The following is a 26,554-nucleotide window of genomic DNA, read 5'->3' as shown; positions in this document are numbered from 1 at the left end:
TCTTTCTGGTGACCAGCCCCGATCCTGAAGCTATCTAGGAGTTCACCAAGAGTCACTTCATTGAAAACAAAAATACTCCTACCCAAGAAATTCTAAGGGATTTAGGAGCTCTGTCTGGACCTGAGGATGAAGACCAAACATTAGAACAAAAGACACTCCTACTATCACCTCTGTCATCTGAAAAATTTCAAGGATTTGAGGGGTTCTATTTCAGGAACCAGGAACAAAGATGAAAGTGTATTTCTTACTATGCCCCACCTTCTCTTTCCTGTCTGGATCCAAATTTCCCTCTTCTTTATGACCTCATTTAACTTGATTACATCTGCAAGGACCCTATTGCCAAATAAGGTCACATTCACAGGTACCAAAGGTTAGTACTTCAGTCCATCTGTGCAGACACAGTTGAAACCATAGTGCACCCCGTCTTCAGGCAACCGCTGATCTGCTCGGTCGCTCTGTGTTTGTTTGCATTTTCTAGAGTTTTAGATAAATGGGTTCATACAGTATGCACTCTTCGTTTGGTTTCTTTTACCCAGCAGAATTATTTGAGATTCATCTCTGTTGTTGCATGTATAGTTCATTTCTTTTCATTCCTGGGTGGTATTCTATTGGATGGGTATACCACAATTTATTCATCCATCTACCTGTTGATACATTTGGATTGTTTCTAGTTTTTGACTATGACAAATGCAGTTCTTGTGAACATTTATGTATAAATCGTTGTATGGACATATGGTCTCACTTCTCTTGGATAAATAATTACCTAGAAGTAGAGCGGCTGCCTTATAGGCTAGATTTGTGTTTAACTTTCTAAAAAACTGCCAGATTGTTTTCTGAAGTGATTGTTCCCATTTGACGTTCCCATCAGCATGTGTGAGAGTTGTCATTGCTTCTCACCCTTGCTAACCCTTGGTATGGTTAGTCTCATTAATTTTAAACATTCTAATGGGTATATAGTGGTTCCTCATTATAGTCTAAATTTGCATTTCTCTCATGACTGACTGATGATGTGGAGCATCTTGTATGTGCTTTTTACCATCTGTATGTCTTTGGTGAAGGTTTCTGCCCCCTTTTAAAAACAACTGATTTTTTTTTTTAAATTTTTTAATTTTGAGAGTTCTTTAGATACTTGCGATACAAGTCCTATATGAGGTATATGCTTTGGAAAGATTTTTCTTCTAGTCTGTGACTTGTCTTTTCATTTTCTTAAGTAAAGAACTTTCTTTCAAAGGAAAGAAGTTTTCTTTGAAATTCTGATAAAGTTCTTTTAGAGATTATGCTTTTGGTGTCATATCTAAGAAACCTTTGCCTAACTCAGGTCATAAAAATTCCCTTCTGTGTTTCAGAAGTTTTGTGGCTTTGGGTTTTATATTGAGGTCCCTGATCCATTTTGAGTTAAATTTGTCTGTCTAGTAGTGTAAGGTATACCCAAGTTCTTTTTTTTTTTGCATAGGATGAATGCTGTTGTTTAGGGAGTAGTTTTTAATGTAATGTCTGTTTTGATTTTGTTTATGTGTATAAAAACACCTTTATCATGTTTGTAAGGGTAGTAAATAGTGATTTGTAATTTTCATCCAAGATACATTTTCTCTGGATAGTTCCATGTCTTCGGTATAAAATTTGGCCTGATAACCTAAGAACCACCAGTGTATGTAAAATAAGCTTGGGTGATTTATCTGAGAACTGAGAGTTATTCTTGTTTATTTTATCATTGCCCTTTACTTGTAGGTTAGGAGACTGCGCTCCTATCAGTCGTGTGCAAAATTAAACTCCAGTTGAATCACTCAGTGTCTGCGTAGACATCCATAGTGAATTATTGGACTTTTTAGTTCCTGACAATTTATTGGAATTAACTAGTTCATTATTATCGTAAGGTTCTTTTAAAAAATTCTTAAATGCAGCTTATATTTTTGCTAGGAGAACAAAAATATCTCTAGGCAACTTGGTTTTAAAAAATTATATTTCTGCTATACTTGGGAGACTATTTTCACGAATTTGTGGTAATCCATATATGTGCAATTAGAAATCACTTTAGCACAACAGTGTGAATGTACTTAATGCCACTGACTGTATCCTTCATAAATGCTGAAAATAGTAAATTTTATGTATATTTTCCCACAATAAAAAGTAGTCACTCTATAAAGCATTTAAACTTGTTTGTACAGTGCTCGTTTCTCTGTGCCAGTAACTTACACGTGACCTCCCGCATTCTTGTGGTCTAGACTGTAGCGTGTATAGAAGCAGGGGTCCCTGCCAAGCTGCCAGTTCAAACTGTCTCCTCCAGGGAGACAGACTCTAGATAACAGGCACAGGCCTTGGCATCTGCCTGGATTTTAAAGGGGGTGATGGTAAACTATGCACAAGAAAATGGAAACGGTATTTAAGAAATTTGTTTTCAGCAGCTGTATAAAGCTTTCTGGATAAAACTGTTTTTTTCAATTCCATAAATTCATATGGATTCTGAGAAGTAAACTTTGGACCTAGTTTATCGTTGTCAAAAATGACAAGCCAAACATATAGTAAGGCCCGGAAATGATATCGCTAGACTTGTTTTATAGTATGATGCTATTTGAAATGTATAATTGCAGTCTTTTTAGTGCAAGTGCTTTAATAACATTTTTGTTTACTTCTAGTCGGCAGAACCAATTGAAAGACCAACAGCAGCAGCAAGTAGTATCGTTATGCCCCGATGACACAGAGTGTCTGACAGTCCCCCGGTACAAGCGAGACCTGGTTCAGAAACTGAAAATTTTGCGTCAAGAACTTTCCCAGCAACAGCCTCAGGCTGGCCATTGCCGCATTGAGGTTTCCAGGGAAGAGATTTTTGAGGTAAACTTATAAGTCTTATTTCAAAATGGAGAAAGATTGCATTTCAGTGTTCTACTCTGTTTTGCAAGAATGCTTTTTCGGAGTGTTACCTCTTTAGAATGGGAGAGTTTTCATTATTTCTTTTTTAATAGTGGGGAATAAAGGCAAGTACTATTGGAGAGATTTAACGTGTAAGATAAACACTTAAATGGGATGAAGAGTGTGAGATATTCCAGTTGGTTCAGCTTGGTCTCTGCATTGCACATACTTGTTTGTTAATGAGTTTTAAAAGACCCCAAGTATTGTCCATCTTTTACCTTCTAATTCTTCCAAAAGGTAAGGGACTCTTAAATCAAAAGATCGTTGTATTTAATTACTATTGAACTACTGCCGTAATTTATTGAAAAATCTTCCTTTTCAGTATATTCTTTTATCTTTGGATTTTTACAGCCCTAATACCAACTTCAAAGTTCTTACATAATTAGTGGCAGAATTTCAATGCAAGGGTTTCCCACTCATTAGAGGATTCCTGGGCGAGAGATGTTTGGGGACTTGATAATCCTTTTCCCAAAGGATGAACTTGTTTCTCTCAGAACAGTTCTGACCTTGTTTGTAGTCAGTCATTTGTATTTTAAAATAATATAACATTTTGATTTGGTAAAAACTACACTAATGATTACTTACGTTCTTTGGGGACTTTCTTTTTTTACCTTTATTTTCTACTGGTGCTTATGACCTAGAATTAGGTAAACTAACTTAAAAAAAAATTGGTACTTCTATCAGATTCTGTTTTTAATGCGAGTGGAATCATTGCTGTGGTTCATAGAACTTAAATATGGAGTTTTGCACTTAGTAGGCTTTTAATGTAACGTGTATCAAATGAATTGGTTTCAGTAGTATTAAGCTACATTCATTTTGTTTTTAGAAGTTCCAAGAGGTTTCAAATACTTAGAGTTGATCCATTGATTTGATTGTTGAACAAATTTCACCTTATTTAAATAAATGTATGTTTTGTAGGTGGAATGGCAAGGAGAGTTTAAATAACAGGTTAAAAGCACCTAGTAATTCTAGTATACTAACATTTTTTTCAGGAATCATATCGACAGGTCATGAAAATGAGACCAAAAGATCTCTGGAAGCGACTAATGATAAAATTTCGTGGAGAAGAAGGTCTTGACTACGGAGGGGTTGCCAGGTAAAGACTTGCTTGTCAGGAAATGACATATGGATCCTTATATTTACAAATTTAAGATACTTCCTGTGGTATAATCTTCTCATTGATATTTATTTTCCAGTATAATATTCCCTAATGTTTGCAATAAGAGGATATCCTAATAGATACATTCATAATGAGTTAGGATAGTGCTGCTATCAGAAGAGTACTTGAGAACTCTCTAGTGGATGATACAGCCCAATGAGACTTCCTCTGTAGACTAGCTGGAACCCCACGTGGCTTGTTGGTAGGACCTGCAGGCCTAATGTTTTCTTCATCTTTCTCCTTTAGTACATGTTATTCTCTCTGCTTCACATTATCAGGAACAATTTTGAGATTTTACTAACATACAGTCTAAACTGAATACTGTTTCCCTTTGCTTCCACTGCTCTGCTTTTTAACCTTATTAAAGTCTGTGTGTGTGTGTGTGTGTGTGTATGTGTGTGTGTGTGTGTTGTGTTACATTCATAAAGTCCTTATATTACATTCATAAAGTATTTTATATTTTTCCAGGTGTGAAAATTCACTTAATGTAAATGTAGCAGAAACATTGTAGCTCTGTATTGAAACATTCTAAGGACCATCATGATAATTCCCCTTCCCCTAATCTAAATTCAGCCTTAATTGTGTAAATTGTTTCCACCAAGTCCCATAATTGTTACTTCGCATTACTTGTTTTCACCTGTAGACTTATTTGACTTGCAAATGGATAATTACTTTAGTTTGGATTTTTAGCATTGAGCACTTGTTCATACTTAGAACTTGATAGTTTCTGTGGAATTCTTATGATTTATTTATAACTAGATTTTTCAGTGGTTGTTGGGAAAACTTGTTAATTATCTGCTGATGGAATTCGAATGCTATAATTACATGTATAGTCCAAATAAGTCATCAGTTTTTTGTTGTTTATTTCTTAACTGTGCTGCTTACTCTCAGGGTTGGGCAGACTAAATGGGATGTGGCAGTGAGCTGCTTTCTTTGATTTTTACTCCGCAGTAGAACCCAAAAGTAGTTGGGTTCTACTTTGATGTGTGTTCTAAATACTTGGTAGAGATAAAACAAAAATTGGGATTTTCTTTAAAAAACACATACATGCATAAAACATACAAGACACGTCAGGGGAGTGTTATGTGTACTAGGAAAGTTGCTTATGTGGAAACCACTTTCTTTTCCCTTTTTAATCTCTGGAGTTTTTCAAGTATTACATAAACGGTAGTGATTTGAGTTAGACTCCATCACATTATAGAACTTTGAAACATTTTCCTTTAACTACTTGTTAATAGTATTTTCACTGCATTTCCTAAAATTATATTATTCAATGTATTTAATCCATATTATCAGAACATATTTAAATACCTGTCCTAGCTGAGGAATGACAAGAATTTATACTAGCACTACATCTTAAGTTCTAGTGATTTTATTTCAGTTTCGCCAAGATGAATAACAAGTAATCTTTCACACTTTGAAAAATATAAAGGATTTAATAAGCTTAAAGTGATAATACTGTTTATAATGATGTTTTAAAAATATTGATGCACACTTGAAACCAAGAGTTGGTATGGAACATACCCAGAAAATACAGGCTTGCCCTTTTGTTCCTACCTATACCAAACGCCTTGCAATCTGACCACTTACATGTTTATCATGGTATATTTTAGGGTTTACACAAAAAAGATTATGAAATGGATAATGAAATTTTCTTACTAAAATAATACCAACAACAAAACACACCCTGTTCAAAAGTGAGAGTAAATCAATGCTATGTTATGTATATCGATATTAATTAGTATAAATCTGCGATAGGAGTGGACCAGGATAGTGTAGATCACATGGATGTTTTGGGATAAACCATGTTCTTCCCTTCATTTTATATTTATCATGTATTACAAATTTGTTTAGCAATAAGCAGACCACTGGGCTGCAACATCTAATTAGTAGTTGGTTCTTCTGGATAATACCTTATACTCTCTGATGCTCATGTCATAAAAGTGCCCAAAATGAGTGAGAAGTGACTGCATAATAACAAAACAAGAGTTTTCATTTGCTTTTTTTGGTGTGGTAGATTTTTCCAGTCTGATCTTATGTAACTAGTCCGTGCTTTATTTTCTTTTATTTGAAAAATTCTTTGCTAAAATGATTAATAGTGTATCTTAACAGAAAATTCCTTTGTCATCTCTTCTTTTCTAGGGAGTGGTTATATCTCTTGTCACATGAAATGTTGAATCCATACTATGGCCTCTTCCAGTATTCAAGAGATGATATCTATACACTGCAGATCAATCCTGATTCTGCAGTTAACCCGGTATGATTGGTGGTTATGATGATGTGAATTAATTAGTGACCTACAATACTTTTCATCTTTAAATGTCAGTGTAGTTTATGACATAGGATTACTCTCCTTGTCCTAGTCACGCCTTTGCACTTAGCAATTCCTGTTTTAGAAAATTTTCTCATGTAAACGATTATGGATATATTCAACAGTTTCGGCACAGGGGTGTTTGCTGTGTCATTGCTTATGGTGGCTCCAATTGGTAACAGCATTATTGCCCATAAGCGGGGGGGCCAGGGGGGTTGTTGATTAAATGATGTCATGAAGCAGAATGACATTAATGGTTAAGAACATAGAGTCTGGAATTAGAAAGACATGTGATCATATCCTGGTCCCACTACTTCATAGCTTTGTGACCTTGGGTAAATTCATTGACTTAAGCCTCAATTTTGTAACTGCTAATAATAATAAATATAGTTCGTACCTCAGAGAAGGATTGTGACAATTCAGTGAGACCCTGCACATCAAGTGTTTAGCACAGTGCTGTACATTATTTATCCTGTTGTATAAAGCACTCAACAAAGGTTAGCAGCTGTTACTAATTCATTTTTATATTATTTCGATCTTTCCATACAAGGGCATATTATATAGCCATTAAAATGACATTGTGGGATAATAGTTAATGACATGTCAAGATGGTGTTTGTGATATATTAAGTGAAAAGAAGGTTACAAAATAGTATGATACAATTTTGGTAAATATGTATATGTGTAAACATTGAAAGGCTCTATGTTATAATACTGACTTTGGTTATCTCCAGGTATTAGATTATGGGTGATTTTTTCCCCCCTGAATTTTCTATTTTGTAGTGAACATGTATTAGTTTTTAAAAAGACACAAAAGCTGTTTTTAAGATAAAAGGGAAGTTTAAAGATTATTTATTAAGTAGAAAGGTAATATAAGTTTAAAATATAAATGTCCAACTAACGGAACAATTTATCATGAAAGACCAATATATCCAGCCATGGTAGGACTGTGAGAGTCACCGCAGGGAATCCTTTATAGAGGGAAGATTTTTAGGTGACGCTTCTGCTTGGGGAACCCATTGCTGCCACTGTAGTAATAACAGTTTTTGTTTGTTGAGCTTTTACTACATGCCAGGTCCAGTGCCATGGCCTTCATCTTTCATCTCATTTTACTCCTCACAGACATCCTTTTTAGATACTGTTATTCCCCTCATTTTTCCAGATGTGGAAAATTAGTGCTGTAGGGGTTAAGTAATTTGCTTATGCATAGCTAGTAACTGGCAGAATCAGGACTCTAGTCCAAGTTAGACAAGAAATCTGTGCCTTTAAATCTATGATGTTTTGAAGTTCGATTTCTGGTTAGGTTAAGGAAATAGGGAGGTTTAGGATTGAAAGCTTTTTTCCATGACAGAGCCAGGATTGTAAAGCGCTCAGCAGGATATGAGAGGAGAGGAAGAGAACAGGATCTGTGAGTGGTTTAATGAAGCTGCAATGGGACTGTAATCTGGGCTTAATTTCTAAAGATAAATTTTACAAAGTGACTGTACCCTTTGAGAGAGGCATTGAGTCTGGTGTAATATTTTATCACAGTGTACAGAATCTTGAGTATGCCAAATAGAAACTCTCCCTAATGATTACTGAGCTTTGATATGACAGCTTGTTCCATCTAAGTAGTTGTAAATTAGAGTATGAGTTGATGCTTATTATAAAAAAGATTAATGTTGCTTAAATTTAATTTTTGCTAAAAATTCTCTGGATAGTGTCTAACTGGAGTATTTATATAAACTCTTTTCAATTTCAGGAACACTTATCATATTTCCACTTTGTTGGACGAATAATGGGAATGGCTGTGTTTCATGGACATTACATTGACGGTGGTTTCACATTGCCTTTTTATAAACAGTTGCTTGGGAAGTCAATTACTTTGGATGACATGGAGTTAGTTGATCCAGATCTTCATAACAGTTTAGTGTGGATACTGTATGTATTGAGTCTTGTATATCTGTTCACTATAGTTAGAATCTGATCTTTTAAAAAAGATGCTGTTTCAAAATGGATATACTTCTTTAAAACTTGAAAAATGCACAGATAACATTAAGAGTGATTATCTGAGTGATAGGACCACATAAGACTTTTCTTCTTTCTACCGCTTTCCTGTATATTTCAAATTTCTAAAAGTTAGTGAATGTTATTACTTTAAAAAGGAGAAAATTTAGTATATTGTCTTCTAAAAGTTACTCTAAATGATTTCCTCAAGGTGATGCAAGTTTGATTACAATCCTGCAGGTATTAAAATAACAAATTCCTGCTGAAGTGGTGATTGTTGAAACCATACTTTAAAAAGGGTATCTGTAAGAACCAATTCTGTTTTGTGGGAGGGCGTGAGTTTATTAAGATATATTGGCCATACTTATTTTTACCAAACACACATGTAGCTTTCTCACTGGGGATACCCAGATTCAGATAGGGCCTCTTACCTGAAAGCCAAACACAACTGCAGTTTCCTGATGTAAAGCCCAGCTTTGGCCAGGGTTCTTTCTCATTCCCCAGGAAGTGAAATGTTTCCTTGTGCTTGTGACGGTTAAAGCTCTTTGGCTTTTCTGCCCAGGAAGCAGGAGGCGTGGTAGCATAAGAACTAGTCTAAGGAATCTGACTTTATATTTGTCATGTCATAAAACTACATTAGTTTTATTTGTCTCACCAATTAATACATCTGTAGGGTCTGTGTTTGAGATTTTGCAGTTAAGTATCTTGCCTTCTCTTTCCTTTCTAGTGAGAATGATATTACAGGTGTTTTGGACCATACCTTCTGTGTCGAACACAATGCATATGGGGAAATTATTCAGCATGAGCTTAAACCAAATGGCAAGAGTATCCCTGTTACTGAAGAAAATAAAAAGGAATATGTCAGGTAAACACTTCTGTGTTCTCAAACTTGAGAACTGTTTTAATGTTCTGGAATGGCAGTACAGAAAAACATTTAAATACAGTGGTACCTCGGTTTTCGAACGTCTCCGTTGACAAACATTTCAGTTTACGAATACCGTAAATTTTATGGATCTATGGTATCATTAGATAGTAAAATTCATGCTAAATTTGCAGTTTTAGGGGTTGATTTTAAAGGTCTGGAACAGATTAATCCATTTTGCATTGCTTTCTATGGGGAAACTGCCTCGGTTTTCAAACATTTCAGAACTCGAATGGTCTTCCGGAACGGATTATGTTTGAAAACCAAGGTACCACTGTACTTAGAAAGTGCTACTTACTGTTATAAAATAGACTTCTGCAGAATTGAGTGGCTTAAAAACAACCACCATTTTATTATTTCTCACAATGCTGTGGGTCAGGAATTTGGATAGAGAACAACAGGGATGGCACAACGCTCCTCTGTGTGGTGTCAGCTGGGACTGAAACATCAAGATGGCCTCCTCACTCAGTATCTGAAGACTCAGCTAGGATGGCCCAAAAGGCTTGGGGGCTGGCTGGAGTGGGAACGGCCACTGGGTCACCGTCTGGGGCCCAGTTCTCACTGTTGGCTGGGTTTCTTGGTTATCTCCACGTGGTCACAGCAGCCTCTCACTTTCCCCATGGCCTCTCTCTCCCCAGCAAGATAGCCAGGCTTCTTAGGGGGTGGCTGGTTTCTGAGAGCACAAGAGCAGAAGTTGTTGGCTCTTTTTAAGGCCTAAGCCTAGAACTGACCAACGTCACCTCTGCTGTATTCTTTTGGTTAAAACGAGTCACATGTCATCCCAGGTGCAGTCTAGAGGAGGGGCTGTACCAAAGGCCCAGAACCAGGAAACATGGGGCCTGGGCATGTGTAGCATCACCACCACGGCTGGCTATACAGAAGCACTTTAGGCTGTATTACTAGCACTTATCTTGTTTATAAATAGGCATATTGTGAGTTTAAGAGCTAGATGTAAGAAAATGTTCTCCAGTTTTTATAAAATTACCTGTTGATTAAGGACTTTAAAAGTATCAGGTTAGATCATTTGGCTTAAGGTAACTAAAGTTCTTCCAAACATAAAACTATGGTAATCAAATTAGGAGCTTGAACGTCACCATATGTACACAGAAACATGCACGCTATACTTTTCGTATAGATTATGTCCCCAAGTCTCATTGGCTAAAATTTTCCCGGTTTACACATGATGCCCATCAGTCTTATAGACTGTTGGTGGGTGTGAACATTGGTATAGCTTTTTTGTAAAGCAATTTGGTAATAGCTACAAAGTGCATATGCCTTTTAACCAGCAGCTCCATCTTTAGGAATCTATGCTATGGAAACACATGAATTAAATAATTATGATTAAGGATTAAATATTAATATCAAATATTACTGTAAAAATTGAAAACTGCTAAAATGTTCTTAGAGAATGATTATGTACATTCCAAAGACTATTATGTGGATTTTTAAAAGAGACTCTGCGTAAGCTGTCAGATTTAAAAAGCAAGTCTTAGAAGAATTATGTAGGCACAGAATCTGGTGCTGTTCTATAATTTCACAGAAGGTGTTCAGGAAGGCACATCCCAAATAATGTGTTCGTCTAGGATGGGGGAGTGGAGGTGGTGGGCCTGGAAGTGGAGAGGGAAAGAGGATAAAAGAGTGGACTTTCAGGTTTTACTCTGTCTCCACATTTAGTGTTTGGTTTTTCTTTACATATCTAACAAGCATGTATTACATTTCTAATTAAAAAATTAAAGAATGAATGGGAATTTCCTGAATTTCAGTCGTGTATCACTTCCAGGATCAAGTGTGGCCTACTCAGCTCCTAGCTCTACTCTCCAGGATTCAGTCATGTTTATAACACACAGTCATTATCCCTTACCAAACACAGTTTTGAGATTAGAAACATTACATTTTCGATGTGCAGTTTTGGTGCAGAAATGAGGTCCCCCAAAGGATATAATGTTAAGTAACTTATTTCTTAAAGTAGAGAATTATTTCTCCAACTTTGGAAATGGATGTGTTGACAAACTTGGAAGATGAGTAGTTCTGAGATTTGTGAGATGTAGAGGCTTTCCCTGGGTAGATTAAAAAAAAAAAAGCAAAAAGCAATTCACTTGTAAATTATAAGTCCAAATCAAAAACATGAGTAAAGCTACACATTAGATGTAGTTTAGTGTAATTTTTATTGGTAAATCACATCTTCCAAGGTTTTTAAAGCCTCCAGGGAACAATGAACATTTAATCAAAAAGTGCTTACTATTGGCTTTTACTGTTTCTTCTCATTTTGGGTATGAGGATTCTCTTTTACTCCTCTTCCCCATATGCCACCCCCCAAATATAAAAAAAACACACCCAACATATTCAAATCATATTTTCAAGTGAAACCAGAAGAATAGTCATTTTTGGTTGAATGGACTCTTTCTTTGTGGTTTATTGGCATGCATGCTAGACATTTAGAAAGGAGTTTCATCTAGACTTTGACTTCAGCCCCATCTAAGCTGCAGATAACTTCCAGTTTCTAGGAGTTTCTCTGATTCAAAGAGTTGCTTTATTGGTGCAGCCCTTGTTCTACTGGAAGGTTACCACTTCTTAATGTGCGTTGAACTGCCTCGCAGCTCGGGATCCATCTACCTTCAGTAATCGGAGATTCTTTTAGACTTTAGTCTAAATTCTTCTTGCTAGATGCTTGTAAAGTACAGTGTTGCTAAAGTAGAGGTTCATAATAATGACCAGATCTGAACATATTTGCTCATATGAAACCCCTGCCTTGCCCAATGTTCATAGGCTTTATGTCAACTGGAGGTTTTTACGAGGCATCGAGGCACAATTCCTGGCCCTGCAGAAAGGATTTAATGAAGTAATTCCGCAGCATCTGCTGAAGACATTTGATGAGAAGGAGTTAGAGGTCAGTGTATTAATGTCATGACATCATCTAGTGTAACAAGGAAAGGTTAGGAATTTTCTTAACAGTTTTAGAGGAAGGTTGTATTTCTCGTGCTTTTGAAGTTTCATGGTGCAATGCTATGACAATTCTTATTCACAGGAACAATCTTTCCTGTTTTAGAATTTCTGCAAGTTAGCAATCTCTCATATTGTGAACATTTTATTTTTTCATATTATCCTTTCTTGTTTTCAACAGGTTGCGTGTACTTTGTATTTTGTGTACCTTCTTCCAGTGTTGTTTTCTATTCCCTAATTAAATGGTTATTGATTTAGTTAAATAAAACTTTATTACTTGGTCTCCACCTTATTGAAATTTACTTGAAATAAAAGCCTAAGGCTCAATCGATTTACACTGTTTTACAAGAAAGCATTTGCTCTTCTTTACAAGATCATAGAGGAAATAATTAAAACACTTAGGGTAAATAAACTATTATTTAAACATCCTAGTCGCTTTGGAAACATTCCTTATTAATGGTAGCTGTAAGAAACAGTTAACTTGTTTTTTTTGTTTTTTTTTTAAAGCTGGTTCTTCAAGTACCTTAGGTCTGGTTTTATAATTAAGACCTTTAACAAATACATCTGAATTTCTACTGAACTACTGTGAAAAAACAATAAGGTTTTAAAATTCTACCAGAAGTCCCAAATTTAACTAGTGGTGAGGGAGAGCATAAATATTTGAAGGCTACGTGATTTGATTAATTAACTTCAATGTCCTTTCTAATTAAATCTGTCAACAGACTTATTGGTAAACACATCTAAAAAGATTGGTTGGACTCAGTACCATCCCATTTGTGTCCCTCTGGGGAGGGGACCTGCGAGTGAGTGGTACCCGTGGAGCTTAGTGTTGCCCCAGACCCACAGAGTTGAAATCTGTGAGTGTAGGACCTGGGGTGTATATTTTGAAGCTTCCTAGAAGAGTCTAATGTATACCCTTGGTTAAGAACCACCACATGAGAGCAAACACTGCAAATCTGAAGCTCTGTTTGGAGGAAGTTTTGGCTTAACTTGGGTTTCCACTGGCTCATAATTTGTGCTCTATTTTAACAGCTCATAATCTGTGGCCTTGGAAAGATAGATGTTAACGACTGGAAGGTAAATACCCGGTTGAAACACTGTACACCAGACAGCAATGTTGTCAAGTGGTTCTGGAAAGCTGTGGAATTTTTCGATGAAGAGCGACGCGCACGGTTACTTCAGTTTGTGACAGGATCATCTAGAGTGCCTCTGCAGGGCTTCAAAGCTTTACAAGGTAAGGAAAGCCAGAGGGACAGACAGACATGTGGCAGCAGATGATTAGGGGAGGGGACAGTCTTTGGTTTATGTAGTTTACAAACCGTGTGCTTATAAATTCCCTGTTCTTATCAGTAACTCACATCTGATCCCGTCTTCTTCCTTCCCTTTGTTCCCGTCCCAAGAGCCTTTTCTGCTGGGTTCTCTGTGACTGTAGTGAGTGCTGCATGTCAGAGACTGTGGGGGAGGCTCTGCCTTTCCTTTTCCCGTTGCCTTGCTTGTAAATTCTGGTGCGCAGTCCTGTAGGGGAAGTCTGTGTGCTTCTACCTTCACATCTCCGCCTGGCGAATCACTTACCCACTTGGGGTGCCTCTCCCGTCTCCCTTTCTATTTTTGTTGATAGAAAGAGGCAGCATGCGTCGTGGAAGCCGTTTGTTTGGTCAGAGCACGTTACTTACTGCATGGCGTCAGATGCTTCATATCCAGCCGTGTTCCATTGTAAAGAATTCTTTTCTGTGGAATAGCTGTTGTACTATATTTTTGGATGAGTTGGTAATCTTGCTAATGAGTGCGGTGCTTCACTGGGTGGCGGGTGCTTCCTTTACTTCTGAAGCCCTTCATTTCCAAAGCTGCCGCTGCTGGTGATGACTGAGGATACACGAAGCCAGACTGGTACATAATCCAGCAGTGTGGCCCCAGTCCAGATGTTGGGGGTCCGGGGAGAGCACACTTTGAGTTGTGCTTCTGTTCCCTGCTTGGAAAACTCGTCTTTAGCAGGCTGCCCAGCTTCATAAAGTGAAGTTGTATTTCTATGTGTATTTGTACAGGCGGTCTTATATTTAACTGAAATTTACCCTGTAGACTGCTCATCTTTCACTCTCAGCCAAGTTTGAGTCACGAAACCTAAATGTGCGTTTAAGTTGTCATCTTTTTGAATGTATTTAATCTTGCATTTGCCCACTTACTTTTCTTCTCATACTTGTGGGACATTGCTTTTCTATAGAAGATAGAAGTTGGCAAAGGGCTTCCATCCTCAACTTTTTCTCAAATTGAAATGCTAGCACATTAAGGAATCCAGCCTTATCCAAGGTCAGTTCAAGCTTTCAAACCCCACTTCTTTTCCTGGGAAAAGAATTTTTTAGCAGCTCGTGTGGCGTCACCAGTATTCCCGTCCCTGACCCTGTGGTTTATGTACCAGTTTTCTTCTGAGGTTTGGGAGACCGGCCCCTGCCCCTACACTGACCTGCCCCACATTTGCTTCGTTGCAGGAGCTGCAGGCCCACGGCTCTTTACGATCCACCAGATCGACGCCTGCACTAACAACCTGCCAAAAGCCCACACGTGGTGAGCTCTTTGTGTAGCTTTCCTTCCCTTATTCCATGTGTGTAGGTATTAGTTTCAAACAGGTGACTGTTCATTTATTGTTCTTAACCACTAAATGGACCTTTAAAAGGAATGATAAGCAACTCTCTAAGTGATTTGAGATTATTCAGAGATTGGTAAGAAAACCCGAAAGTGGTAATCTCTGCTTTAGAGAAATATAACCATTTTCGTTTAATTTTCTATGTGGCTGTATTAGTCTACACTTGCTAGGCTGGTTTACTTACTACGTTGGATGAACCATGTAAAATCTAATGTGCTTATTTACAGCTTCAATCGAATAGACATTCCGCCCTATGAAAGCTATGAAAAGTTATATGAAAAGCTGCTAACAGCCATCGAAGAAACTTGTGGATTTGCTGTGGAATGACAAACTTCAAGGATTTACCCAGGACTCTATTTATACCCCGGACAGCCTCCTTTCAGCAGAGTTTCAAGAAATGCTGAAATACAGGAAAATGCCCCCACCCCCACCCCCTTAAATTTTAGGACACTGTGAGGGGAAAGGACAATTTTAAATTCCTTTTCAAGGAAAAAAAGAGGTCTTTATGTTTTGCCATGAGGCCGCATTCAGCTGCTATTTAAAATTAATATCTTGAACCTAAAGAATGCTGACTTTTCCTACATTTCCAGAGTTAGGCAGTATTCTACACTTAAAGACTACTACTATTTTTATAAAAGGTAATCTATTCAAATTGCTTCACAGATTTCAAGTCTCTCAAACATCAAGACAACTTCAGCAGGCGGTACAAGTCACATTTCATTTTGATTGAATACATGATTTTGAACAGCTCCTGTACTTGCTCTTTGTAAAATAACTAAAATAAAATTATTTTGAATTATTCTGCCTTTGTAAACAATTGGCTGAAAGAATCATTATCTTTAAAAAATGAAGCCATTGACATGTTTAAGGACATTTTTCTATAGCAAAGCATTATATTTTAAAAGCATGGTATGTTTCAACCTAGCCTGAGTCTTTTTTACATTTTTCAAGCACAGATTTCCTGGAATACAGCTATATAATTTTGGTTGTCAAATTTTCTAATGCAACCATTTAGTCTAAACTTAGTAGCTTATTTGCTACAATAGGATGTTTTCAGGGGCTCCCTGTTTTTAAGAGACTTGAAAAAAAATCTAATTTTTAAAATCTTGAATCAATATGACCAGGTGTTTTGGATTTACTTTTCATCTTAAATGGAAATCCTACATTTTTATAGCTTCTCAGATCATGTGGATAGGATGGGATTTTCATTCTTCTGCTGAATCAGCTTATCTTTAATATATATACTATTTCTGTAAACCAAAGTCTCCTATGACAAGTACACCTAACTAATATTTTAATTATGGTGTAAGTTTCTAACAGGTAAACCATTCTGAATCTGTGTTCAGCTGCTCATGATATTTTAATCAGCTAAAATTATGAAAAAGGAAACAATTGCTTTTAAGATTATTTAGCACGCTTAGAAAACCCTGCTTTTACCCAATAAAATGAAGTGAGGGTGGTGGGGTAAGGGATGTGATTACTAAAGAAACAGTAATTCTAATTCTATGGCATAAATTAAAACTGAATAGTGAATTTTGGAAGTAAGGGAACCTGAGTTCCCTTAGTGTTGTAGATCGGCATCTGATTTTGAAATACCCAGATTTAGGTTTCAGTGTGTACGGCATGTTGCATGATCCACGAGGCAACCAACATTCTGGAGTGAGGGGTTGGAAAAATCTGAAATCATGGGTGGATTTGTAAACTCAGCCATCAGAAATCTGCACTATTCTTTCTTTTTACATTGATGTGAAATCAAGAATAGCACATTTTGATGACAGCTTTGTGTAAATTTTGCGGTTTAATTATCAAGTGAATAGACCCTTTGTGTTCTTTCATTTGATGGACTGGCCTTCAGTCTGTATAATTGGAGCCCAGGGGTTCCTCAGAGGTGCCTCAGGAGTAATGGTTTAAGGGAGGGACATAGTGAGAGGGAGAGGAAAGGTCTGGTTGGTATTTCAGCGGAGGCCTGTAAACTCCCCATCCCCGCCCTCCTCACCCAGAGCAGCTCCAATTTTTCTCTTTTATGTGTTGGAATTCCAAGTAAGCGTTCATGTGTGGGGGGTGCGGGGGGGGGTGTAAAAGAAGTGGAAATTTTGCTGCTTAAAAGAGAAGTTGAGAACTACTCGTGTAGTTTCTAAGTATTTAAATTTATTTCATTCAGCCAAATTTGCTACGTGCAAGCTAGTCCTAGCATAACCGTGCAGTAGTAATGTACTTATGCTGACCTTTTTCTTCTCACGCTTTGTGTTTTCCCACTGCATTAGTACCGAAGAACATCTTGGAATGTACAGAAAAGGTTTGTATATTACCTGATCATCAGTAGTTTCAGCTTACACAATAGTACCTTCCTGGTTGCAGGTCCATCTCTTTTATATTTGAGCACTAGGACAGTGTAATTGTGCCTACTCCTCTAACCTTCAATGGAAATTAAGTACGTGAACACTAGAGCAATCCTAACTGACGGATGCAGTAATAATGAAATGCTACTATCATGATGTATAATATCAAGCAGGCAAATACCATTGCTTTTTGAGTGCCTTTTTAACTTTATAATGACTTACTAGAGCTTTAAAATAAATAAATTACCCTAATGGTCTGTGGTATCACCAACGTAATTTATAAAAAACATGATGATTCAGATTTCATTTTCAAAAGTTTGTTACCTGATGACTTCCGAATAGGTGCTAAGCAAACAAAACCCCCCCAGTGAGTCACTGACCCTTGGACTTGCACCTCACGTTTAATGTGAATATTTATTTCCACATGTCCCTCTTAACTGGGTTTTTTCTAATCCTTCCTTTAGTTGTGTTATTTCAGATATGTGATGTCACGTTTCCATACATTGCCTTTCCATTCATGAATGCTTAATTACGAACAGTGGTTACTTTGTAGAGCTCATATGCAGTGCAGAGGTGAGTTTATTTCAGAGGGTCTTCTTGGTGTAAAGAGTTTTTAAATTGTGCTGTGTATAGTGTACATTTTGTTTTGCACATAGTTTGTTGCCCTGAATGGGTTTTATTTTTACCAAGTAATTTTTTTCCCTTCTATTTACAGCCCAGAGCACAAGTTTCCTTGCTTTTAAATACAATGTAATTTGCTTTATTAGGTTGGTGCAAAAGTAATTGCGGTTTAAAATGTTAAAAACAACTGCAAAAACCACAATTACTTTTGCACCAACCTAATACAACACTAAGTCTGCTTTGAACTTCTGGTGCATTGAACTGATTACGTTGATGGGAGTTAAGAGATTGTTCCAGCCATCTTTACAGTTTGACAGAGCAGCTCCTTCTGCTTCTGTTTTTAAGCTGCAGCACCGTCAACGGGTGCTATTCATGGTATTTAATGTTCTTATGTTAGGATGATGATTGTACCAAATGCTGAGTTGTTTTGTTTCTAGATGTATAGTTCACTTAATGTAATATTCTTCTTTCTCTCAAACTGACTTTAAAAACAAAGTTTTATCATTTTCATTGTATTTGTATTTATTACAGAGTGTTTTAGCTTTGATATTCTTTGTATTTTCACTCAGTTGTTACATGAGCTTTACCAATAACATCTGTATAAATGGTTTTTAAAAATTAACTATGTATGTGCCCATGCTGAAGTTGAGCAATAAAATGAATGCTGTTTGCACTGTCACAGCATCAAAGTTTTTAAAGAATATTGAGTTTATAATGAATTGTTTTGAAAAAATTTGATTCGCTCTATGAAGGGCGCCAGCATATGAGCCATAAAATGAGAAGTTTAAGAAGATTCACTTGCTTTCCTTAGTTGATGCCTTTGTCATTTTGGAGAGCTAGAGCTTCAGAGAGCTCAGGACCCCTGCCCGCTTTCTGTCTCCAGGTAGAGCAGGGAAGGTGCCATGTGGCATTTCTCCTGCCATAGCCAATTGATCGATTGGCAGTGGCTATTGGGGGGCCACGTGGAGATGGATTTCTGGGCTGATACAGGCTTATTGGGGAAGAGTGTTCCAGTCCTGCACCAATGTCTGCCAGACCTCTGGTGGGCAGAGTTACAGTGGGGCCTCATTTTCTCCCTTGGTCTTAAGCAGTAAAATCCTCAAAATGAAAAGGAGAAATCAATTGTATTTTTCCAAGAAGCCATGACTTTAAGGGTCATGATTCACAACTCTATACGTGATAATGGATGAAAGTCCAGCTAAATAAATACATGGGTGGAAAAAGGAATGGATACACGTTTTTTCTTTCAGAGTACAGTCTGTATAAATTCCTCCACAGCATAGGCTACACAGGATGAATGCCTGGGAAATGCAGTGTAAGTAGTAGCAGTGGCTGAAAGTTCAAAGAGTGGGCATGGTATCCACTTTTTATGGCCTTTGAAATTTATTTATTTTTTTGCTTTGTCTCAGATTGCCACACTTACTGGTTATTATCTAAAATTTGTTAAGTTTTAGTACTTAGTATTTCAGTATTATTGTAAGTTATAAATTACCCAGAAGTTTGACTAATATATGATGTTTCCTTTATATGGTGACCTGAAAGTTTTATCCCTTCATTATAATGAAGGTTAACCTTGGCACTCACTGCATTTATTTGTACTATACAGCCTAAATGCGTGTAGCAGGATACACACAATAGAACAAGAGCCTAGTAACAGGATAGACTTAATTATACAGAAAAAGAGCTACATTCCTGCATTACCACTCTTAGTTAACTAGAGAAACCAAATTTTAAAGTTACATTTTTTTAAAAGGTATTTTGCCCTAAACATGACTTGTTCTTTGTTTATTCAACGAATGTCTACTGTGTTCCTACCGTGTCAGGCTCTGGATGGTTGTTAGAAGCTGAAGTTCAAATGCAGGTACTCAAAACTCAGTTTGTGTACAGCCAAGCTGTCATGATGGGAGCACAAGATGAAATACCTCACTTCAAAAGGCCTCAAATCCCAGACTTGGTTTTTAGAACAATTGGTTTTGTTCTCCCCTTTCTTCCCCCGTGACACTTCAATGTTCTCTAGGACATGTAGCTCCTCCCTGTGTTCATGTCCTTTGTGTAATTGGCTACATTACCAAGGTGATGCGTGCAACTGTTGCTAATAGCATACCTGTTGTGGATATCTGGGCTGGGAGTTATCTAGGTTCTCAGTCTCTAATATGAACTGTGAACCCCACTTCTGTGTCCCTTATAGTGTTTTAGAAGTAAAAGAAGTGGAGAGGCAACTGTAGCAGCCTGTGGGGGTGGGCAGGGGACCCTTCCAAGATGTTTTCCCCGCCCACTTTTCATGAAATCATCTTGCTTTCAGCCCAGGAGTTGGGAGTGAAGATGGAGAGAGCACATCATACCAATTTTCAGACCATTCGATTCTCTCAAAGACGATGCTGGGCTGGCAAAAAGGTGCAGAATCATTGAGATCAGAAAGGTATTTCTTTTCATTGAGGTATAATTGACATATAACATTATATTAGTTTCAGGTGTATAACATAATGATTCATATATATTTGTACATATTGTGAAATGATCACCAAAACAAGTCTAGTTAATATCCATTACCATAGTTACAAAATTATTTTTCTGGTGATGGGAACTTTTATGTAATATAGTATTATTACTTATAGTCACCATGCTGTACATCACATGCTGTACATCCCTATGACTTATTTTATGATTGGAAGTTTTTTTTGATCCCCCTTCACCTATTCCACACCGTCCCCTGTTTCCCACTTCTGGCAACCACCAATCAATTCTATCTGTGAGTTGAGTTTGTTCTGTTTTAGATTTTTAGATTCCACATGAGATCATATGGTATGATCTCTCTGACTTATTTCACTTAGCATAATGCCTTCAAGGTCCATCTTGTCACAAATGGTAGGATTTCCATCTATAGAGCTGAATAATATTCCATTGTGTACATACACACACATTGCTTTTTATCCTTCATCTGTTGATGGATACTTGTTTCCAAATCTTGTAAATAATGCTGCAGGAACATGGTGGGGTGTGGGTATCTTTTCCAGGTCATGTTTTCGTTTTCTTCAGATAAATACACAGAAGTGGAATTACTGGGTCATATGGTAGTTCTATTTTTAGTATTATGAGGAATCTTCATACTGTTTTCCATAATGGCTGCACCAGTTTATAATGCTAACAGTGCATGAGGGTTCCCTCTCGACATCCTCACCAACACTTATTTGTCTTTTTGATAATAGCCATTCTAACAGGTGTGAGGTGATATCTCATTGTGATTTTGATTTGCATTTCCCTGGTGACTAGTGATATTAAGCGCATTTTCATGTACCTGTTGGTCATCCGTGTGCCTTTGGAAAAATGTCTATTCAGTTCCTCGGCCCATTTTTTGGGGTTTTTTTTTGCTTGCTATTGAGTTGTATGAGTTCTTTATATATTTTGGATATTAACCCCTTATCAGGTATCTGGTTTGCAAACATTTTCTCCAATTCCATAGGTTTGTCTTTTCATTTTATTGATGGTTTCCTTTGTTTTGAAGAAGCTTTTTAGTTCAGTAGTTTCACTTATTGATTTTTGCTTTTGGTGTCAAATCCAGAAAGTATTGTGAAGACTAATGTCAAGGAGCTTACCCCCTATGTTTTCTTCTAGGAGTTTTATGGTTCCAGGTCTTATGTCTAAGTCTTTAAACCATTTTGAGTTAACTTTTGTGTAAGGTATAAGATTCGGTGGTACAGCATTATATTTTTGCATGTGCCTATCCAGTTTTCCCATTGACAACACCGTCCTTTCCCCATTGTATGTTCTTGGCTCACTTGTCATAAATTAATTGACCATATGTGTACGAGTTTATTTCTGGCCTCTCCGTTCTGTTCTATGTGTCTGTTTTATGCCAATACCATACTGTTTTTATTACTATAGCTTTGTAATATGGTTTGAAATCAGGGCATGTGTGATGCCTCCAGCTTTGTTCTTCTTCAGAGGGTAGTTTTAAAGGCGTTCGAGTTTAATGTTTTTTAAGACAACAAGAAACTGGTCACATCAATCAAATTAGCTGAGTAATGTTCAAATGGCTTGAAATGACGGATAAAACATGTTTTCAGCATGTCTAAATTTAGGGATCTGATGGGTCTCTCTATAAGCTGCAGCTGAAGCCAATCCCAACAACAATTTGGATTCCTCCTTGAGTTTATACCATTTCTCTTAATGACACCTTCTTCTGTTGGCCCTGCCCTTCTCACTCTCCCATTATAGACGTCCCCTGAACCGTTTTTTACTGGGATGCTTCTTCCATTTGCAAATGCATTCCTCCCACACCCTTCGCCTCTTCACAAAAGGCTCTATCGTCCGTCCAGCCTTACCTCAACACTGGCTCTTCCTTTCCCTTCCGAAGTTTTTAAGAGGCAGCAGCTAATTTTCCAGTGCCCACATGGTAACAGTGAAGCATATACACAGCTAAACATAGTTAAAAAATCATACACCAATCAGACACTTAGAGGCTTAAAAACAACTGTCACCCTTCCCCCTATCCCTAGTCTTGCTTTCCATAGGCCATACTCCCAAATTTTCTGTCTGCTCTTCTGATACTTGCACATTTCTAAATAAATATGGTAATAATTGCTTTTTATTAATTTTAGACACCGTTTAGTTTCCTTTTTATGGTACTAGCTACACCACTAGTATGGTATTTAGCTACACCATTCACCTCATTCTGTGACACTCCTCCCTGACAGTTATGTGCTATATAACTGTACACAGAGTTATAAAACTATATAGTTACATACAATATATATGTAACTATATATACAATACAGTTATATCACAGTCCTAAAGAACTTTTCAGATATGTGCATTATTGTGATGAGCCTTGCCTGGGTTTTGTGGGCACACGGGCTTCACACACATACCCTCTCCACAGGTACTTGGGCCGCAACACCCTCCACTTGCCAGTGAGTTACTGCTTCATGTGCTTCTATTTTTCGAAAATATGTTGGCATCTTTAATTTGTCTCCTCTCCTGTTCTTTGATCTTTGTTTAGCAATCCTATCCCTTCCCTGATAAATGCCTTCACCCATTCTTCTTATTGGTTATTCCTAGTTCTGAGTTTGGTAAAGAGCTGGCAGAACTTAAGACTCTTTCTAAAACATTCACCATTTAAAAAAAATCACAAAAGCATCATTATGCTTGTTTTAACAAATTCAAATAGCATTAAAGTATGTTAAGCAAAGACTGAAAGTTTAATCAACCACTGAGAGTTGTACCTACTATTTTGGGGGAACTATTCTCCCAGTCCTTTTCTATATTCTGTTGATTATATTGCATTATATGAGGGCAGACAATTAAGGTCGTAAACTCATCCTAGAAAAAGTGCTGTATACCTCATTGCTGAATATCACTATGGTCACCTTCGAAGTACTCCCCTTTGGGAAGCTATGCACTGATGCCAATGCCTAGTCCACCCTTCAAAGCAATTTTGGAACTCTTTTTCTGGAATGGCCATCAGAGCTGTCGTATTACCCTTGATGTCCTGAATGTCAGCAAAATGTCTTCCTTTCAATATTTCCTTTATCTTCAGGTAAAGAAAGAAGTCATTGGGGGCCAGATCAGGTGAGTAGGGAGGGTGTTCCAATACATTTATTTGGTTACTGGGTAAAAACTCCCTCACAGACAGTGCCGTGTGAGCTGGTGCATTGTCGTGATGCAAGAGCCATGAATTGCTGGTGAAAGGTTCAGGTCATTTTCATCTAACTATTTCACACAGCCTTTTCAGCACTTCCAAATAGTAAACTTGGTTAACTGTCCAGTTGGTACAAATTCATAATGAATAATCCCTCTGATATCAAAAGAGGTGAACTTAATTGTCTGACCTCGTATATATGATAACCACTCATACCATAGCTTTTAAAATAAACAGCATCACTGCATAAAGATTCGCTCGTTTTACTCAAGAATGTACTGTAGATTATCTATCTAGATCTGTGCACCCTTCGCGTCTCCTCATGCTGTCCTCTATCAACCACTAGAAGCCATAATGCATAAATTCTCATCTCCTAGCCACCATGTGAAAAAGCTACATACACTTACCTCTGTCTTCAAGATTTAACCTTAAGTCCTGCCTTTGATGACAAGCTCACACTTCTTCCCGCTTTTTGAATTAGAGATTGTTTTTGTCCTCAAGTGCTGTGTTTTACTGTTTCTGTTGACCTACAGCAATTGGTTTCAGGAGCTGACTGCTCAGTCAAGGCTTGTTAATTGTTTTAGTACAAATATGACTAATGAAGAATGTGTGCTTTACTTCCCCCCTTTTAAGGTTTTAGGTCATAAATTCAAAAGCAGTAAACTTTAAGAAAACAATTTTTATTTAAAAAATGATTTCATCAAAAGTATTGGAATGAATATATAGATAAGACGTTTAAAATGATTCTTCTGGCTTAGATAGTTGAATGGTTTAATTCTAGCTCTGCCCTGGTGAAGTCCTCCAGAAATGTCACTTAAGAAGGAAGTCTGGCGTCATGGGAAGGGATTTTTACTGTACTGAAAGGAAGCCAGATGAAGCCGCGATCTGAAGCGCTCAGCTTCCAATTCCCGGAAGAAAGCATCATCATCGTTCTGTGTTATCATGTACTGCAGTTGTTGAATTTCCTTCTCCATCTTAGATCTCAGCTCCCTCTTCACCTTATATAATGTCTAAAAGAGAATTCATATCATCCTGCTATTCACAACATACATTCAAGGCCTCATCTGTTTTTATTCCCTTTCCACCTTCCATCTCATCAAGCATCTGTAATAATTTTAGTAATTTAACAGCAGCTCTTACGGAGACCTGAACAGGTAAAGTTAAAATCACACAGTGAATGTTTGGGATCATAGATGGATCTTCTTACTAGTATTCTCTCCATTCCCTTTAAAGTATAATACAGTTTTTTATTTCTAAAAATATAAACAAATGATTTCTATCCTGTTAATTATTACCTGGGCCTGGGATTTCTCTCTGGCTCTGAGTTCTTGACGTTCCTGGGATATGGCTTCTGCCAGCAATGAAAACTGTTTACAAGGAAGAAAACAAATCTCTTATTTGTCTGTAGTCCAAATATACAGACAAATCTTATACTTAATGTTCATAGGCTTAAAATCTTTATTTTAACAGAAATCGGGCAGTATAAATTCTATACAATGGTCAAGGGCCAGCTTATTTTACCTTAAATTTCAAATGGTGTCAGTCTAACCTATATAGTGACAAGTTCTGAATTAATATGTGGAGGTTTATTGTTTCGCAGGCTAAGCTGACTTTTGCCAGGGTGGTCAGGATCAAGAACGTCCGAGCATAAACAAGCAGCAGTGAACCCACCTGGTCTTTATAGTAGTTCTCCATGGAGTCCAGTTCATTCTGGTGCTGTCTCTTTTGTTCATCTCGCTTTTCTTTGGCATAGTTTCTTAGGTCACGTAATCTTTGCTTTTGAATTTGTAAACCTTCTTCAAACAGTTTCTTAAATATCTGTCAGAAGAACAAGACAAACAAATGAGAAACAGAAACTCATAGACACGGACAATAGTTTAGTGGTTGCCAGAGGGTAACGGGGGCGGGGGGTGGGGGGTGGGAGATGAGGGTAAGGGGGATCGAATATATGGTGATGGAAGGAGAACTGACTCTGGGTGGTGAACACACAATGGGATTTATAGATGATGTAATACAGAATTGTTCACCTGAAATCTATGTAATTTTACTAACAATTGTCACCCCAATAAATTTAATTAAAAAAAAAAAAAAAAATATCTGTCAGTAATTTAGTCAGAAAAATTAATTTATGCTGAACTTTCATGGAAGAATATAATCATTTCACCCAACTGGAGGTATATACTTAATGTATTTCACAAGGATTTTTTTTTAGAATAACAGCTTCATTGAGATATAATTCACATACCATAAAATTCGCCCTTTTAAAATGTATTAATTCAGTGGTTTTAATACATTCAGAGTTGTGCAACCATCACCACCAATTTCAGAACATTTCATTACTCCCAAAAGAAACCCCATACCCAACAGTAGCCAGTCCCCGTTCTCCCCTCCTCTGGCAACCACTTGTCTACTTTCTATGTCTACAGATTCGCCTACTCTGGACATTTCGTATAAATGGAATCACATACTATGTGACCTCTTGTATTTGGCTTCTTTCATTTAGCATAAAGTTTCCAAGGTTCACCTATATAGTACCATGTGTCAATACTTCATTTCTTTTTATTGCCAAAGATTATTCTACTGTATGGATATATCAGATTTTGTTTATCCATTTATCAGTTGATGGTCATTTGGTTTGTTTCCTCTTTTGGGCTATTATAAATAATGCTTGTGCGAACATTTGTGTACAGGTTGTGTGGATATATACCTAGGAGTGAAATTGCTGAGTCATATGGTAGCTCTTTTGAGGAACTGCCAGACTGTGTTCCAAAGTGGTTGCATCATTTTACAACCCCACCAGCACGGCAAGAGGGTTCCAACTTCTCCACATCCTTGCCAAAACACTTGTCGTTTTTATTTCAGCCATCTTAGTGGATGGGAATGGTATCCAATTGTGGTTTTGATTTGTATTTCCCTAATGACTAATGGTGTTTCAGCATCTTTTTCCTGTATCCCAAAGAGTCTTTACTGCTTTCAGAGAAGGTATCTCAAGCAGCTACATATATTGGGCAAGAACGCCAGAGCAGAAGAAACAAACTATCTACACTTGTGCATAACTGAGGGTGACGTGGTTATCCTCTCACCAGGCCACAGG

At 37.2% G+C, this 26,554-nt stretch overlaps 2 protein-coding genes across 7 annotated transcripts in view; one reads left to right on the top strand and one right to left on the bottom strand.

The window, feature by feature from the left end:
* Positions 1-15,663, top strand: part of SMURF2 (SMAD specific E3 ubiquitin protein ligase 2) — a 90,971-nt gene extending 75,308 nt beyond the window's left edge. The window contains exons 11-20 of one of the 3 annotated variants that reach the window (XR_012492016.1): positions 2,634-2,829; positions 3,900-4,003; positions 6,209-6,323; positions 8,118-8,296; positions 9,090-9,227; positions 12,051-12,171; positions 13,257-13,458; positions 13,625-13,655; positions 14,708-14,783; positions 15,090-15,106. Coding sequence is in view for 2 of the 3 variants with exons in the window: in XM_074319449.1 (XP_074175550.1) it covers positions 2,634-2,829; positions 3,900-4,003; positions 6,209-6,323; positions 8,118-8,296; positions 9,090-9,227; positions 12,051-12,171; positions 13,257-13,458; positions 14,708-14,783; positions 15,090-15,189 (1,231 nt within the window). In the remaining variant the exon portion in view is untranslated. Of the gene's footprint in view, positions 1-2,633; positions 2,830-3,899; positions 4,004-6,208; positions 6,324-8,117; positions 8,297-9,089; positions 9,228-12,050; positions 12,172-13,256; positions 13,459-13,624; positions 13,656-14,707; positions 14,784-15,089 lie in introns of all 3 variants that reach the window. The other 2 variants (XM_074319449.1, XM_074319450.1) reach the window with 2 other exon arrangements.
* An 8,456-nt stretch (positions 15,664-24,119) lies between these two features.
* Positions 24,120-26,554, bottom strand: part of CEP95 (centrosomal protein 95) — a 33,604-nt gene continuing 31,169 nt past the window's right edge. For all 4 annotated transcript variants that reach the window (XM_074319772.1, XM_019732886.2, XM_074319771.1 and 1 more), the window contains 3 exons: positions 25,132-25,278; positions 24,756-24,827; positions 24,120-24,470 (listed from right to left, as the gene is read on the bottom strand). In XM_074319772.1, coding sequence (XP_074175873.1) covers positions 24,294-24,470; positions 24,756-24,827; positions 25,132-25,278 — 396 coding nt within the window. In that variant the 3' untranslated portion in view covers positions 24,120-24,293. The remainder of the gene's footprint in view (positions 24,471-24,755; positions 24,828-25,131; positions 25,279-26,554) is intronic.

Source organism: Rhinolophus sinicus, linkage group LG15, assembly GCF_036562045.2.
Source record: "Rhinolophus sinicus isolate RSC01 linkage group LG15, ASM3656204v1, whole genome shotgun sequence".
Taxonomy (NCBI): Eukaryota; Metazoa; Chordata; class Mammalia; order Chiroptera; family Rhinolophidae; genus Rhinolophus; species Rhinolophus sinicus.
Note: the sequence above shows the minus strand (reverse complement) of the source record. Positions and strands in the feature narration are given on the sequence as shown.